Raw genomic sequence first — 19,030 nt, 5'->3', positions numbered from 1 at the left:
AAAATAAAACTGCTTCGGGTCTCTTTGGAGGTATGCTGTTTAAATGAAGCATGCATCCTAAGAATCCGGAAGCTGCACCAAAGCTGCACTCCAGTGCTTAGGAATGGAGTGTGGCTTTGGCGCGACCTCTGGACTCAAAGGACTCATGCATCATTTAAATAGCATACCTCCAAAGAGACCCGAAGCAGCTTTATTCTGGCAGTCTGTAACAGGCCTAGGTGACAAGTGCACTGAAGATTTCAAGTGTAATCAACTCATGAGAGCAGCTTTTTAGGGGAACGCAAGGATAACTGTTGGATCAAACTCATTCTCAGAAATGTCTTCACTGGAATTTAGATACCTGGCCCATAATCCAACCAGTCCTTGTGCACTGATAATGGATTGCTTTCAGACTTATCTATGTGCTAGGAGTAGACTCTCTGACATCAACAGAACTTAAACTACTTATAAGTCTAGATTCAACCCAGGTTCTAGAGTCTTTCTGCTCTCATTTGAGCCAAGTTCTTGCAGGAGCAATCTTGAGACCATGAAGACAAAACTAAGATAGTTTTTTGTGGGTTTTTCGGGCTATGTGGCCATGTTCTAGCAGAGTTTCTTCCTGACATTTCACCAACATCTGTGGCTGGCATCTTCAGAGACCCTAACAAAACTGGGAGTTTGACATTTATATGCACTGATTTGGGAGAAATTTATTTACATATGTTACCTATATATAAGGTTTCCTTCCATACAATGTCAATATCTAAACACAGCTGCAGTTTGCAGAGAATATTTCATTATAGATTTGATTATGAATTCAAATTCCTTTTATTACATGCACTCTTTCATGGGAAACAGGCATAACTGACAAGGAAATGGTACCTACAAGAGTTTTAATAAAATGACACGTGCAACCGAGTGGTGGATCTTCCTTCAAAAACAGGTCATCAAGAAGCATGCAGGCATTTCTGACTATCAGTGAGTAGAAGGAAGATTTCTGAGCGCACACTGATGACCAAACTGAAGCAATGAGAAAAGGCCAAGCAATTTTCACAATTCAACTTAAGACATATTTGCATGATATCAAGTGTGATTTAAACAACCTGTTGTTCATAATTCTGTAACAGGGATGCCATAAAAGCAAATTACTGTATTAGTATTTTTCATGCAACTTTATAATTCTATGCCAGTTTCTGAATCAATCAATTTTCTCAACACATCATAGAAAGGTCATGGACATTTGCTTTCTTTTCTCCAGTAGCCCATGGACTTTGCTTACTTGGAAGACAACTGCTAAAGAAGCTAAATTGTCTTCTCTGAGAATTTACCCAAATGCATTGCCTCCTTATATTGTTAGAGCTAGAGGATCAAGAGTATATGCCACAGGGACTAATGGGTTGAACCCTAGTCATACTTTGGGTAGAAACAGTGAAATCAGTAGGATTAAGTCAAGATCCTATCCTAGAGGAATATGCTTTGCAATTTTATGGGTGCCTGTAATTAGAAAACAACAACAACCCTGTATGCCTTATAGCAGTGATTCCCAAACTCTGGCCTTCCAGGTGTTTTTGGACTTCAGCTCTCAGAATCCCAAACTATTGATGGCTGAGGCTCCTAGGAGAAGAAGTCCAAAACACCTGGAAGACCAAAGTCTGGGAATGACTGCATAGGACTTTACTAAAACAAAGAATGCCAACTTTTAAATGTGAGAGAAATAAGCCTAAATCCTGCCACTGCTGACTGATGTTAGTATATTCCTCCATTTAAAGATGCTCTGAATATCTATGACATCCTACTTTTGATGTGCAATCCACATATTGACTCTTATAGGTAAATGCCTTGAATACAGTCTCTCACTCTCACATCTACACAAAACTAATATTGAATGCATAAGCAACTGTTCAGTCAAAAAATTGCAAATGATAACATGAACACATTTTAAGTGATTCAGATCTGCCATTTTTTGTTTTTAGAAAATGTTAAGATTTTAAATTATGCAACGTTTAAGAAACTTGCACATATGATGTATAATAATGATTTTTAGAAGCATTTTTACTGTGAAAAGCTGTTTCAGTTTCAATTTCAAAAAGCACTCGAGAGTGAGTCCCATTGGGCATCTTCCTGGAAGTAAGAAGGCTGATTCTTACTAAACTGCAATGACTAAGAAAAATAAATGTAAGTATCACTGGTTCCCTAGTGCATCGTAAATTTAACTCCAATAATACTGCCTGTGATTTTGTCTTTCCTGAGGTTAACATAACATTAACATAAAATATACTGAACTTTCTCTTGAGGGATCCCTATGAACCCCATCACTAGTAGGGTCAAGATAGAAAGCACACATGCTTAGACAAAGTAGAGGAGAGGGGATATTTGTATGATCATGTGGCTGGGAAATTCTAAATACTGTGGTTAATAAAAATGAAAGCCAAAACATGGATCCAGTGGGCCTACTTCATATGGAACACACATCCAAGAGTTCCCCCACTCCACTTTTGTCATGTCAATGTATCTCCTGCATCAAATGCTGTTCAGAAGGGGCATCCAATCTTCAGAAGTAATTTTTACAAGGTGCAAGGAGCCACACTAGGAAGATGGAATGAGGGAAAGCTCTCTTATACAACTGGACTCTTGCTAATGATTCATTTGGTACAAATCGCTAGAATCCAGCAATTAATGATTTACTCTCCTTCTCTCAAAATGTTATTTATCTTGCGATAATAGCAGTACTAACCTCTAATCAATTTGGGCTCACTTATCTACTTACACTTCTGCTTCACCATCAGGACAGAAAACAGAAGGGATACAGGCACCTGCACAAATCTTTGGAACCTCCATTTAATGGCCGATAGAAGCAGAAGCTCCCTGATATCTTAAGGAAGGCAAGCCACTTGCATGTGACTATCATTTGTCTCAGGTAGTTATCTACCTATGGTTTTGGAGTAGCACCCACGTACAGGTAACATGAGTTGTACGCATACATGCAAACTTTGACACAGATTAATACTGGTTATTACTACTCGGTAACCATCAATGAGTAGTAAAAGTGTGCACTATGAGCCAGACATGAAAAACAGCAAATATTTGGCACACATGCAAAGGCTAACACATTTTAGGGATCATGTACAGCCATCTCTACTACTTATACTTGTCTCATTATTGCAAAGTTCAAATCAGTTGTTTCTGTACTAACAGAAGCACAATAAGCATATACATGTCTATACATGTTTCCGCTGAGGTGTGGTTCCAAGATTGCCTGTGGACACCAAAATTTGTGTATGTTCGAGTCCCATTAAATACAGTGGCATAGTAAAATGGTGCCTCTTATATAAAATGCCAAAATCAGGGTTTGCTTTTTGGAATTTAAATTTTTTAAAAAATATTTTCAAGCTGTGGAGACTTGTATCTTTGGATAAAAAATCTGTGGATTCAGAGGGTCGACAGTAAATATGACTCACACCTTTACGTCTTTTCTGACTACATATGTATTATGTTGTGCACTTAGGCACAAACAGAAATAAGGTTGCATACCCGTAACTATAGCTCTTCGAGTGGTCATCTGTGAACTCACACAATTGGGTTATTTTGTGCCTGTGCAGTTTCATTCAAGAGCTTTAAAGTGTGACTCTCAGTTCTTCCAGACCTGAGTCATAAACACCTTATAGGGAGTGCACATACTCACGTTATGTCCTTCTCCTAAACAGAGGAGACATTGCATGACCATTGCATCCACACAACTTAGCCCCACAGCCAGTACCCTCAGAAAACAGAGGAGTACTCCAACATTACTGGAAATTGAGAAAGGAATAATATATTCATGCCTGAGATATTTCATTTGGTGGCTAACAGAGCCATTAGCCCTTTCACACTACACAACTGTAGCACTATGATTCCACTTTAACTGCCATGGCTGCATCTTATGGAATACTGGAATTTGTGGTTTGGTGAAACTGTAGAGGAGTTCTCTGGCATAGAATTCAAAATACCCTCCCTAAACTGACAATCCCAGAATTCCACAGGATGCTGCCACGACAATTAAAGTACAATTGTAGACTAATTGTAGTGGACATGGAATCTTAGTGCTGTATAATTGTTGCTGCAGAAAAGGCCCCATTGCTGAACACTTTTTTTCATATAAGAAACCACAGCTCAGTGGTAGAGCATTTGATTTCTATGTAGTAGTAGTAGCATTAGTAGTAGTATTTTTACTTCCAAGGAAAGGGTACTTGTGGAATTTAAATGCCCTATGAGATCCTCCTCCAAGCAACAAAATATCTGAGCCATAGTGGGGTGAAAAAGACATTTTCTATGTGAGAACTTGGAGAACTTGTCACCTTCAGATTAGAAAGCTGTGAGTGAGCTCTTTGTACCAGGGAGGTCCATATGCCTAAACCAGGCATGAAAATAATGTGACCCACCAGACATTAGACTACAATGCCTAGCATTCTCAACACTGGCTAAGCTTACTAGGGCTGCTGGGACATATAGTCTAAAGACATTTAGTAGGCTGTATGATTTCCAGTCTGATCTAAACCATAGTAACAGCTCTATTGGCTCAGGTCAAATGCCTATCTCATCCAATGTTCTGTTGCCAACCAGGTGTCCCTTGAAACCACACAGTGCAAAAGTGTAATAGCACCTTCTATTTCAAGTTCCACAGTAAATATATACTTAGCCATGCTCAACCAGCCAAGGCTTTCCCTTTTCAACTGTCCACTTTGATCATCGTTGACTTCTGCTTAGCCATTTCAGGTTAACTAAACACTCAGGAAGTGCAGTTGTGTGATCAGCATACCAATCCCAGTACACACTGGAATTAATGTAGAATCCAACAGGAGCTAGGCTTCAGAAACTATATGACTATATAATTAAAAATACCAACAGACACAATCCAAAACTCAGTGGTGCTTCAGCACAAACATATATACAATTTATTACATAAGACCTCCCCATTTGTTGATCTAGGGTAGGACTGCACTGCATTTTTGACACATGGTATATTTTCCAGGTTACAGTGAATAATTAGCAATGCCTATATACAGGGCAGCCGTCAGTATGCGCAATGAGGATTTTATGTAAGACATGTTTTTTCTTCTTGCTTTTTAAGAAAGAAGGCTACACCCTGGCACAAGTTATGTTTCATGCAATTAAATATCAATAATATTTTGTGCTTAATATGATTTCTTCAACCTGCAAGAAAATTGTAAACATTAATACTGTAAATCATTTTTTAAAAAATCTATAGATACTGATCTGTATCATATTCACATTTGAAGAACATTTTCACATTTCCCCTCTCCTTTTGAGGGAGTCTGCTTCTCCAGAAGTACAGCATGCTCCTAGATACAGACTTCTGTATGCTAGGGACAGAGAAGGCCTAGAGTTGTGGAACAAGGGGCAAGTGGAGTTGGGGATAGGAAAGAGAAATGGGGATCCTAGAAGAGCACATGTCCTCTTGTCACTATCACTGGGACTTTTCAGAGAAGAAGATCTGGCAAAAATGCTTGCTTTCGCAACTATGTCATTGTTTAGAGAGGTAGTGTTTCTGTTTCTTTTAAAGTATTTTAATGAAGGCTGTCAAATACGGACTGATCATTTAAAAGGGGAATTATAACAATGACTCTAGAAAGTGTTCTGAGTTATAGAATACACTCTCAATACCACTGAGGAGCACGGTGGTATCACAAGTTTCTGTCAATACCCAGACTAGACCAAAATATGGTGACAACAATAACAGTTTCCTTACAATATGCTCCTCTTTCTATTTTTCAAACAGCACTTACAAATAATTAACTCAAGCAAATAGCTCACAATATCCGACAAAAAAAACATGTTCTCCATACCTCAGAAGACAATGGAACTTGGAAGACTGGATAAACAAATGAGGCCCGCTCCAAATGTTTTTGCAATGTACTTATCTCTCTGTACAATAATAGTGGAACTAGTGGAACTTCCACATTTATAAAGTTATATGAAGGTGGAAATCATATTTCAATCTGGTGCTGTTGTGAGGTTTCTGAGTAGCACACCAGCAGTGTTTCCCTACACATTTTGCTAAACTTCAGAAAGACTAATTTCCAAAGTATTATGATACACATGTTTTATTAGTCCACACCAAAGAACTATGACTGATCTCTAACATGGCTGACATGCACCTTGAAAATTGGCTATGAAAAAACATGAGGGACTGGTATTCTTTGAATAAAGCAGAGGAGCAGAAATCAACAACATAAATGGATCAACAGTCCTGATACAACACTAAGATCTTTTCTGGTACTCACCAAACCCTAAACCTCGAGAAAACATGCCAGATTCTTGGAAACCTTCCTTTTCTCAATCCTGACACTTTTTTAAAAAGTAAAGTTTCTAAGCTTATAAAAGTAACACTTAACATTTTTATTTTGGATTCACTTTTAAGTTAGCTGAAAAGCTTTCCTTAATAGTTAGGGTAAAAACAGCTACAAATAAGACATGGCAAGTCCCTGGACAAGAGTAAATATCAAGGTGTTAGCTTACGTGAAGAAACATTTGTGATTAATATAAATAAATTGGTACAGTGTACACCTGCTCAAGAAATAGCTATAAAAAACGGCAGTAAACTTAGTGCATCTCTTTCCAAAAAGAAACTGCTGAAGAAAATGGGTGAATTGCTGAATTCTTATCCAAGAAAAAAAAAGCTGAGTGCTCAACTGCTGGTAAACATCCATATAAAAACTAGAGCCATTATTTTACTGATTATAAACTCAATATATTCAGAGTAGTATTTATTCAGTGAGAAACATCTAAAGTATCAAAATAACATCATAAACTAGACTATATTTTCCTTTTTTAGGCAATATAAATTATTTCTTTTTTCTCCCTTAAATAAAGTCACATTTCATTCATTCATTTAATTGGAACAAGCTAGAGAATTAGCTCAGTTGAAAAATAATAGTGCTATATTTGATCTTCTCTACTTTTGTTTTCTACCAATATAATTAGACAAATGAAATTATGTGTAATTTACAATACAGTGAATTAACAGCACAAATGAATTCATTAATTTATTTTGCCCATGGAAGAAAAATGAAGCTATTTAAACAATATTATGAATATAAATGTTGTTGAAGAAAATGGCCCAAACAGATATCATTTTAATGCAAGTCAATCCTTTGTGAAGGGTTGAACTGCCACCTTTCATACAAATATCTGATAAGTGTCCAACTATGTATGAGACTCTGAATGTCTAAGTTGTGACACTTACAAAAATGACAGTGAAGAATACATAATCATAAATGCTCTTTTGACTTCCAGTTTGAGGCAATCCACATTTAGTAAAGGCCAGAATCCTGTTTGGTCCCACATATGGTACAGCCATTGAATCAATTTTGAATGCTGAATCAGCATGTAGTTTAATGTCATTAATTCAATGGGTTTACTCTAACTGGGACTAACAATTGTATTTAACGTTATAACTAAAGTCTTCTCAGTAGCTCCTTGTGTTAGTATTTAAATGTCACATGCTTTACAAAAACAAAAAACAAAAGGTTCTTTCGGAGATCTGGGAGGCAGAGAGGAATGAGGGTTGTAATCTTTTTCCAAAAGCAAGCATGAGTTGAGGGTTCCATTCCCTATTAATACCTATTAAATGGAAAATACATCATTTAAAATACTGAATTATTCTTGCTCTTGCTCACAAATGGAGAGGAATAAATACAATTGTTTTTCCGTGATAGCACCTTTTACCAAAAAGGAGGGGGGAGGGAAGGAGGGAAGGAAGGAAGGAAGGAAGGAAGGAAGGAAGGAAGGGAAGAGAAAGGAAAAAAAGTAAACACAAATTTTACTCCCTTTCATTAAAGGTTGAATTTTTATCTTTCAGTAGCAGTTATTTCCTATTAAGACATTGTTCAGTAATAAATAATCAGATTTAGCAACTCGGTAAATTTAGCTTCTTAGAAAAGCTATCAACACAGATAGTTTCACTGTAAAGCATCCATTCTAACGGGACAAGGGTTGCTACTACTGTCAAAGAAACAGGACAGAAAACTAGACAGAGAGGAATGTTTGTAATTTGCTACCAGTATGGACAAGGTATGGTGAGAGAGAGCCCTTGGGTCTGGTTTCTTATTTAAACACTTAAACACTTTGCTTCTTCCTTTTCATTGCCACAAAGCATGAGGAATGTAATGAAGTGGGGCATCGCTGTCAGAGTCTCAGTAGATGTCAAACTTGTTTCTGATCTCACAAACACAGATCATCAGCTGAGTTTTTCAGGCATTTACAGTGAATGAAAAGAAGTGAGGCTCATCTAGCTCACCCTTACAGGTAATTCTCAGTCAATCTCCAAGCTTATTTGTTTCCTTGAACTTTCTGATTGTATGTGCCAGCATGCTTGTACCCAGACACATAACCAGACGTGTCAACCAGATCTTCGCGCCCTGCTTTGCCTTTGCCTTTCCCAGTTGGATCAAATCTCTCTTTATGGGAACCAGTGAAACGTGTTGTGTCTGTAAGCCGTGAGACGGTCGGAGATGAAATTGCTTTCTGTCAACAAGCAGGAGGGGGACAAAAGAGAGAAAACATTAAAAAATTGAAGAACATATAAATACACAGGCAAAGGGTGGTCAAAATACAACCCAAAGGGTAATTTTTGAGGCCTCAATGGATCTCAAATTTGGAGGAATTATTTAAACATAAACTAAAAATGCCCCACATTCTCTTTGTTTACATCTTTCTTTACAAAAAAGAAAAAAGGGGGGAGGAAAAAAAGAGGGCCCTTCTTAGCCTAAATTAACTCAGAAGTGGCCAAAAATGCAGCATACTGCTACTCACACTCCCCAGGAGATGCGTGGAAGCATTTTCAGTCAATTATATAGGTAAATAAATAAGGAGGGAAATTCAGAGGGAGCATGTTTAGGGAGGAGATTACTAAGATCTTGCAGAGGTGCAACATGCCCTTACTCAGCCACAGGCATATGCTTGCTCTGGTACTAAAATTTCAAGATGCTAAGCTTTTCTAGTTTGTTTGTCCTTTGCAGATCACCAAATAGGAGTGTCTCATGGGTTTGAGTGCCCTAAGCAAGACATGATGGGCTGCCATCTTCATCATTAAAAATTAAGTAGAGCCATCTACATACTTTACAAAGAAAACAATGACATACCTTCACACCAAAGGATTTAAATCTGCAAAGAACAAACAAACTAGAAGAGCTTAGTATCTTGAAGATTTAGAACCAGAGCAAGCATATGGGAAACAATAGAAGGATAGAAGAGCAAGCATAAGGGAAACAATAGAAGGAAAGAAGAACATGGAAGGAATGATAAACAGGGCAGAATATGTGATTATTACAGCCCCATCTACTTAAGCTTAATTAGAATAGTTCTGCTGCTGGGATGGAGGAGGTGGGGAGGGTTGCCACAAAGGCTTCAAAATAAAGGTTAATCAAAATATTTATAGAATTTCTGAGAAAAGGGTGGAATGTAAATCAAAATCAATATTAATAAGCCATCCTATAATAATAGTTCTTTGGGTAGTTTACAGTAAACTTTTAAATTAATAAAAGTAAAACAGGAACCACATGTGTAAGACAGTATAGGATACCTTTGCACAGCTGTTTAAATAATATAATCACCAATGTAACAAAACATGAAACCTTAAAAAAACAGTATCGGCATAAAACCAAAATAAAATCAATGACAGTGTTATAAAAGCATTAGATCTTTCTGATATTTTAACATCTAATGCCTTCAGCATTAGATCCTGAAAAATCTGAGGAAACAGAAATATGTCATAATATTGAAGGATTATGAATAATTAAGCATTAGGAACTGGAAGCATCACTAATTTGGAATGCTGACCTTCTGGAACAACCTTGCTTAGCAAAACTTGCCTCACCACAGAATACTAAAATGGGGCTAGACAAAGCTTGCTAGGCTGAGCAAACCATCAAGACTCTTGTTATAAGAACTTGGAGTCTATGACCAGAATCTTGTTGGGGCATTAACCCCAGTTACTCAAGCAAGCAGTTGTACTATTTAGATGCTTGCATAAGGAAGTATCTGATACCCTGTTATGCAAGTGGTTCTTGATCTGCACATGACCACATTCCTGTTCACTCACCTCATAACCAGAACAGCTATTGGAAAGCTGGGAAATGATCAGTCACACTATTCCCCCAGGTACTATCACCTTCATCCAAGTAAGTATACTGATGGAGTATTATGCTTTGCTGGTGTTGGAAGAATCTTGACTTGTGATTCTAAGCTTTCCTTGGGAAGAAATGCAAGATTCACTATGTGTCAAGTTACCATACCGTGACTCCTGATATGACTGGTGCTTTCCCTTCAATTAGCTTGTACATTTCCTCCACTGCTTCTTCGTTGCTTTTATCTTTGAACCGTTTTTTGGAGAGCTCCTGAAGTGCTTCCTTAAACTGGTCAAAAGTAATTGTCCTGGATTTCCCCCTGAAGCATAAAAAATGGCAGAAGTTACGAAAGCATCTCTCTATAAGAATAATACCCCTATGGTTTAATGATAAAGAACACTGACCATGTGGTCACTAAAGCCTCCAATTGCCTTGATATTTTCTTCAGATGGCCCAATAGCTCCAGTAAATGTTGGTTACTTTTGTAATGCATGTCTCCTCTCACGCATTATGTCCTAAATATATTGGGTTTTTTCCCTCCTGCCTAAGCTGTGATTACCAGTAATTGTACTGTGGGTACAGTTTCCTTCCTTCTCCAACATCCCCTCCATGAATTCAACACCTCACCCATGCTCCTCTGGTATCCACATCCCCTCTTTCACAGGTTTAATTTTAAAAATTTGTTGCTACAGTCATAATGTAGGTTATTTACTTGCATAGTTACATTCACTATACCTATAAAAGACAAGAGGAAAAAAAGGAACATTCAGCCTGGTAACTCGAAAGGTAAAGAAGCAAAGAACATCCCCATTCAATTCCTCATCAATGGGATCACCTAGACGTACCAAAAGAACTAATGAGTTTATCACATGAGGGAAAATTGGAAGTTTAAAATGATAAGAACTCATTATTAACTCACAATTGCACAAATGGTTTTCACATGCAAAGCACTGTTATCCCATGCAGAATCTGAGATTAACCCACACTTGCACGCAAATGCACAAATGGCTTTCACATGATGGGACCAACTGTGCCTCTATCCCAATAATGATTAAAGCATGTGCATCTTTTTCTGACATGCTGGATGACAAAATGGAGAAACGCACTGATGCCATGAGGAAGTATTAACGGATGAGGAACTGGAGGAACTTGTTAAGACCTCCTCAGATGAAGAGGAAGTAGAAGAAATGGAAGTAGAATCAGCCATGTAGACATTAGAAAAGTTTGCCGAAGTGTTTACAAATACACAGACGTTAAAGGATAAAATTATGGAATATGATTCTGAAATGGAACACAGCATTAAACTCACCCATATGATTACTTTAGGATTACATTCTCTGCTGCTACTCTTTGATGAGTTAAAAGAAACCACAACTTCCAATTACCATGTTCTTCCAAAAGGTTTCTACAAACTAGGATCCCCAAATACCAAAACAGTCTGCTTCTGACACAGACACCCAACCATCCACAATGTCTGGTCCTAATAATGAAATCCTACCACTGACAATGTCTACTCTCAGCATCAACCAGTGACCTTTTCCTGGCACTACAATCCATAACCACCTTCTGCCAACCCTCCTTCTGATGAAATTTCCTCTTCAGATTATATCTGTGCATCAAAAGGTCAATACTGATGGTTTTCAATGGCTGCAACACCTCCATTGACTTCAGTTAAAAAAAATAGGCATTTTATGCTAAAAATCGTATTACACTAAAGGTCCCAAAACAGATCCCTCATGTAATTCATAGGCCACCTATATTTTCAAAAAGAAATAAATGCTGTTTTCTATGCAAACCAACCATGTGTAAATTTTATGCAGAATAAACCCTAAATTACAGCATTTTATGCAAATAAAATGTTTGGGAATTAATATTTCTGCACTGAAATATTATTTTCCATGCAAAAAATGTTATTTCCTGCACAGAAAATGTTGTTTTCAGTTCAAATCAACCATGTGTGAATTCTGCACAGAATGTCATTAACTGCAACATCTTCTGAGCAGAAAATAGCTTTTCAGCACCGCAGAAGATAATATTTCCTTTGTAGAAAGTGCTGTTTTCTCTGCAAAACATGCATGTTCAAATTTTGTGCAGAGTAAGTCCCAAACGGCCAAGTTCCTCAACAATCCAGGATTTGAATTCTGATCAGGGTCTGTGATATTTTAAAACACCTTTTCCAATCATTTTTCAAATATTTTTTAGCATTCAATCCCTACTGGCCACTAGGAGGAGGGCTTCTTCAATAACAATATTCCACTTCTGGAATGCTTTCCCCAGACAGGCCAATCTGCCACTTACATTAAACATCCTACCCCCAGCCGGCTTTCCAGTTTTCAAAACATTTTAAAGTACTTCTTAGTTCTCACGAAGCATTATTCACCATTTCTGGTGAACACTATGCTATTGTGTTATGATTTAAAACTTTTCTATTACGTATTACCCAGATAACTTTTGTGACATTAAAGTGCTGTAAATAAATAATAATGATCTGTTGGCATCAAAGAAAAAAACATATGAAGGAAATACATCGACTTTCATCATGCTCCTCCTCATCCTGGCTATGAAAAAAACTAGTTTGATTTCAAAATAATCTGCTACTGGATACTCAGACAGATCAAAAGTTAATTGCCTCCCCTCCCTCATTGGACTCATCAAATTGAGCACTGTTTCCAATTCTTGTGAAAATACCAAAAGATCTATACGGAGTGGCTAGGCCATGATTTGGTCCTAGAAAACATCTCCTTATTCTGTGCAGCTTAGTTACCCAGTCCCTTATTGGCTTCATCATGTAATATAGTGTAATGTAACAGTGTATGATTAGCTTTAGTAAACTAGAGAGAATGTACAAGACAAAATGTTATTGCACCTGATTTACCTGCACTTGCAGAGGTGGACAACATACACACCATGTAACTCATGTCTGTACCAGTCCTTAGCAACTGGGGAACTCATGCACCATCATCCCCCTTCTCTCAGATCTTCCCGTTACTACTGTACCAAGAAAAAAACCAGGACCAGAAATACAACTGGACCAGGAAAGCCCCACTCCTATGGAATAAAAACAGTTCCTGCCAGGTCAGTCTTAACAACTTACTCCTGGGAGAATGGAGAGTTATTGGAGGGGATTGTAGACAGTAGCTGTTATGATATAAAAAGTCGGTACCTTATTTTCCTTTGAAGGGCTATCGATTTATCTCTAGAGGCCTGCTGTGCAAAGTTCACAAGAAAACTTCAAAATTGCTGATATCCAGCACCACTAAGATGTCCCCATTACATTAGTGCAACTGCAGGTGCACAGGTGTCCTGGGTACTATCAACTGCTTGCTCTCCTGAACCTCTCAGCAGTTCTTATTGTCACTGGTCATTGGAGCAAGCTTGTTTTCTGCTGCTACAGAGAATAGGATCTGAAACAATAGATGCAAGCTACAGGAAAAGAGACTCCACCTAAACATTAGGAGGAACTTTCTGACAGTAAGAGCTGTTTGACAGAGGAATACACTCCCTTGAAGAGTGGTGAAGTCTCCTTCTTTTGATGTCTTTAAACAGAGGCTGGATGGCCATCTGTCGGGGATGCTTTGATTTAGAGTTCCTATATGGCAGGGACTGGACTGGATGGCCCTTGTGATCGCTTCCAATCTATAATTCCATGATTCACCAAGGTGACCAAGAATATCTCTGTTTCATAGCCAGGCCTGAAACCAGATTTAAATGCATCTAGAAACCCCTGAGTTGGGAGCCTACCACATGTTCCAGTATCTTGCCTGAAAATGGTAGATTGGACATTGGCCAATAATTATCTATTATAGCAGGATTCAGGTATGTCTTTTTTAGCAAAGGTCTTACAACTGCTTCTTTCAGGCAAGGTGGACCACTGTCTTGTTGAAGGGAGGCTTTACCCACCAGACAGTCCCACTCTGGCCTGCTTGATAAGACATGAAGAGCAAGGGTCTAATACACATGTGGTGGCTCTTACAACTCCAAGGATCCCATCCAAATCACCAGGCTGCACAAAGTGAAAGGTATCCATTAGCACTGGACAAATAGATGCCAAGGTTACACCCATTGGCACTGTATCAACTATAGAATCCAAAATCTGTACAAATTTGTAAACTGCTTCTGAACCTACTATGTTCATTTCATGTGGAGCTAAAAGCCTTTCCAATTCTCAATATGGATGGGCAATCTGAAGTTGAACTGAAAACTGCCAAAATGTGCATAGTCCATTCCTGTTGTTTAACTTCAGGACTATGAATAAGGCAGGATTTCCTTAAGGCTCATGCTTATCTATCGGTAAATGGTATGTCATTGAAATACAAACATAATCCAGCTAGGTAATGACTGCCTGACCTAATTAGTCAGTTTGTAAGAAAAATCCTAACAGACATTGAGCAATATTTGATTTCTACCAAATACACACATCTATATATTTTATCTTGAACTGGACTGCATACTATGCCATTCACATAAACAGTATCCAAATTCATTTACTGCTATGAAATCTGTTTGGAGAACCTAGGTTGTGAATGGTCAGGGAAGAACTGTAGTTCATCTGTACACCCAAACTAAGTTAATTTTAGGGGTTGTTTGTATGAGCCAAATGGCCTGGCTTCCCCCCAATCCTGCACCATCTATTTTAGATGATGCAGGCCAAAACACCTATGGCAGGATTGGGCCCAATTATGCCTGTGCAGACACAGATCCGGAGGATCCGCTCTGACCCCAGGGTAAAGAGCCATTACCCTGGAGTACAATAACCCTGGTTTCACTTCATGGTAAAATTGGGCTGTTCACACAGCGTTCCCCTCCATGCTCTTTGCCTTTCTGGCATGCAATCCGTTTGAGACACCCCCTCAGTCACACTGCCTGATGCAAAAATGGGGAGCCTGATCACATAGGTACAGCCAGGCACCCCATTTCTATAAAAGGCAGGGTAACTGGGGGGCTTCTCAGATGGATCACATGCCAGAAAGGTAAGGAATGGCCTTGAGTCTAGGTCAGTGCCAACCCAGGGACTAACCTCAGTGAGCACCGGGGGCAGGATAGCACAGGCTGAGCCCCATACTACCCTGTCCTGTCTGCTCAGGCCCTTGGTTAAAACTGTGGAGTCAGAATTACATTGGGGAACATGTGGGAAATTGATAAAATGAATTAAGACATAACAACATAACAGAGTCCTGCTAACTTATTATACTATATTCAGTTTAGAAAACATACCCCAGCTTAAGGTTTAAAGTTAGATCTGAACTGATCTAATAAGACCAGAGTCCTATAAAGGTCATGGGAGATTAATAATATGCACATGCAGCTTTCTGATTCAAAATTATTGTTCTTCAGAATGCAAAACATATTTCAATGTAAACTTTATTGATTTACTGGTATGGCAGTAAACCATTTTTTGTCTGTATGATTTATACAAACTAGCAGAGCTCAGAACTAATATGTTAGGGTAACAACCATTAGTTAGAATGAACAAAACACAACCCTACAAGCTTGTTACTTGTTCTTGATTAGAGATGGTGGTGGAGCATTAACCACCATGTAATATGATGTAGCTGTGAGGTTCAATCCACCTCCCATCAAACCAGCCATATTCCTACTTCTTGCTGTTTGTAGGTCAAGCCGACAAGCAGCATGGTGAAACAATTCATGGAGTATGGTTTGTGCTAGACTTACTTCTTGAAGAGTGCTAGCCCCCAGGCCTTGGAACATAAATTAAACTACACCTAAGCAATTAAAAAACTTAAAATGAGGTTTGTCAGAACCCTAGTGAGGGGTCATCAGGGGCTCCACCAGAGATCATGATTGGGGAAAAAAACTTTTTGAAATGTAGAGATAATAATTTTATGCAAAGGTTCCCGAGATGTGAAAATTATATCAAGGACATTTGATTCTCCTGAAGCGTAAGAGGCCACTGCCAGGCCAAAACGGCAGCGCTCCTATTTCTTTTTGAGAGGCTGATTTTTTTTTTTAAACGAAATTCTCTGGATGTAATGTTTTCAATATGATCTCTACAGTCGCCTTCTTTTCTGAATCCATCCTGGATGTCTTGCATTTCTCACTCCACATGTGGTAAAATCATTGTAAAATCTTGAGTATCACTTTGTTTGCATGCATGAGAAGTTAGTGCACTGGCCCAATGGTTACAAACCCCCCGAGTGTTTTTTAAATCCATGAGGAGTTTTGTAGACAGTTCATTCTATCTGCAGTACTTTATTTGTGGTAAGTACTAAGTGATCATAGAATCATAGAGTTGGAAGACCGCAAAGGCCATTCAGTCCAAGCCCCTGCCATGCAGGAAATCTAAATTAAAGCATCCCCCACAGAAGGAGACTCCACCACACTCCGAGAGAGTTTGTTCCACTGTTGAACAGCCCTTACTGTCAGGAAGTTCCTCCTAATGTTGAGGTGAAATCTCTTTTCCTGCAATTTGCATCCATTGGTCCACGTTCTAGTCTCTGGAGCAGCAGAAAACAAACTTGCTCCCTCCTCAATATGACATCCCTTCAAATATTTAAACAGGGCTATCATATCACCTCTTAACCTTCTCTTCTCCAGGCTAAACACCCCCAGCTCCCTACGTCATTCTTCATAGGGCATGGTTTCCAGACCCTTCACCATTTTAGTCGCCCTCCTTTGGACACGCTCCAGTTTCTCAATGTCCTTTTTGAATTGTAGTGCCCAGAAATGGACACAGTATTCCAGGTGAGGCCTGACAAAAGCAGAATAGAGTGGCAGTATTACTTCCCTTGATCTAGACACTATAGTTCTATTGATGCAGCCTAAAATCACATTGGCCTTTTTAGCTGCCGCATCACACTGTTGACTCATGTTCAACCTGTAGTCTACTTGGACTCCTAGATCCCTTTCACATAGTTTTATTCAGCCAAGTGTCCCCCATCCTATATCTGTGCATTTCATTTTTCCGCCCTAAGTGCAGTACCTTACATTTCTCTGCGTTGAATTACATTTTGTTAGCTTTGGCCCAGTTTTCTAGTCTGTTCAGGTCATTTTGAATCTTGATCCTGTCCTCTGGGGTATTAGCTACTCTTAATTTGGTGTCATCTGTATGTACATTTAAATTTATGTGATCTTTAGAAAATAAGCATTATCAAGGTTTTGACTTGGTTTTTCTTTTAAGAGCAACAGGAACCGAGTGTGCACATTAAAGACACACAGACCAAGCAAGAATAGCTCAGCCACTGAGGAGGATTTTGGTCGAAATGCATTTGGCTGTGAGAAGATGGTAATTTGTTATCATACAAAAGTCAACTGACTTCTTTCTCATCAAGGATTTTACTTTAATAATCTGTTTCAAGAAGCGCTTCTGCATCTTCTAAGACTGCATATGTTCCCCTTCCATTAAGGACTTTGGCTCTTTGTTACAAAATTTAATGGCTGATGTATTTTTCTAGTGGCTGTATTAAATTATGCAATGGTGGTTTATTAATTCCTATTTTTTTTAAAAAAAACCATTTTACATGTTTTTTTTAAAAAATATTTAGTGATCTTTTATACATCCTAACTTCTATTATTCAATTCCCGATGCTCCATCTACAGCAATCATTCCACTTACGATATATGGTATTGCTGAGATTACTCCTACTTCTATGAGAACAAGACTTGATGCAAGATGCATAGATGACCTTGCATAGATGCATAGATGACCTTGATACAGATGCCATAGCCACATTGCATCTGCTGCTAACACCACTCTAGTAGTGCAAAATTCTGGGCATGTGAGCCAGGACAGGCCACCAACTAAACATAAGGATCAGGCACCCTTGGAATCACAGCAGGAAACCTTCAAGCAGGCTATTGGATGTGGTTATCAAATCTACTGTCTACATACAGCTTCTACAACAATCTACCTCTGCCTGGACTCTGATTTGGTAATAGTTTCTATGGCGGGTTATAGACCGCCATTTCGGACGTCCTCAGGACGTCCCATTTTAAAAAAGGGACGTCTCTTCTAGATGCCCTTTCCCTATCACGGACTCAGTCTGTGACAAATGGTGGCGGCCGTTCTACATAGCGTCCAGACGGGTCATGGTGGTTATGACGTTGCAGGTGCGCCATGGGCGCCTTGCGACATCATAACGGCGGCGCAGGAAGAAGCTCCATTTTGGAGCTTCTTTTTTGCTCCGCGAGGGAGTCGCACGGTTTGTATGCTGCGACTCCCTCACGGAGCAAAGAGCAGCGGCGGTTTGTAATGCCTCCCAGTCAAAGTCTACTCCACTTGCTCTTGGTACTCTAGATCCAATCTCGACAACAGATGACCTCAAGGTATTCATGGTTCAGACAATGCAGATGACAAAATCCCTCAACCTGTCAGTGGCTCAATCACAAGTTCAGACAGACAATCATATGTTCCATCAGGTTCAATCTCAGACCACTATTCCTGCTGCTCTGCCAATGTTTCCTTATCTAGTTCAGGTGATCCACACATCTTGGGCAATATCATCCTCCATTCCTGCTACCTTGATGAAAATAGACAACTTCTATAGAGTTCAGGGCTCAGATATGCCCTGGCTGGGGCAACATTCAAAGCCCAACTCCATAACTGTCAAAGCTGCTCTTGGCACTGTTATTCTACTCCTGTCAAGAAGGAAAGAAAGAAGCCTGATTTGATGGGCAGGAGTCACTGTGAAAAACAGATTTGTGTACACACTGAATAGCACAGCACAGCTGCCCTCAAGTTGGGCAAAAGAAATTAACTCAATTTTCTCAAAGAATATTTTTACTTATGAAATTAACAGAAAACATTTTAAATATGATAAAATACTATTGTTTCAACTGTCTCCTTCATCACCTGCAAAGCACATGTCAAATATTACTGAAAGGATTTACTGTTTCTATACTGGATGAAATCCCTGCCTCAAATGACAGATTAAAAAATAGCAATACTTGCATACTGTCTGCCAGTCAAG

The 19,030-nt window shown here is 38.9% G+C and overlaps 1 protein-coding gene across 3 annotated transcripts in view; it reads right to left on the bottom strand.

The window, feature by feature from the left end:
• LOC121934152 (tubulin polymerization promoting protein) overlaps positions 1–19,030 on the bottom strand; it is a 127,500-nt gene that overhangs the window by 52,435 nt on the left and 56,035 nt on the right. For 2 of the 3 annotated variants that reach the window (XM_042474285.1, XM_042474287.1), the window contains exons 3-4: positions 10,272–10,422; positions 789–8,502 (exon numbers count right to left, since the gene is read on the bottom strand). In XM_042474285.1, coding sequence (XP_042330219.1) covers positions 8,308–8,502; positions 10,272–10,422 — 346 coding nt within the window. In that variant the 3' untranslated portion in view covers positions 789–8,307. Of the gene's footprint in view, positions 1–788; positions 8,503–10,271; positions 10,423–19,030 lie in introns of those variants that run through there. The other variant, XR_006104579.1, reaches the window with a different exon arrangement.

Source organism: Sceloporus undulatus, chromosome 6 (genome assembly GCF_019175285.1).
Source record: "Sceloporus undulatus isolate JIND9_A2432 ecotype Alabama chromosome 6, SceUnd_v1.1, whole genome shotgun sequence".
NCBI classification, from domain to species: Eukaryota; Metazoa; Chordata; class Lepidosauria; order Squamata; family Phrynosomatidae; genus Sceloporus; species Sceloporus undulatus.
Note: the sequence above shows the minus strand (reverse complement) of the source record. Positions and strands in the feature narration are given on the sequence as shown.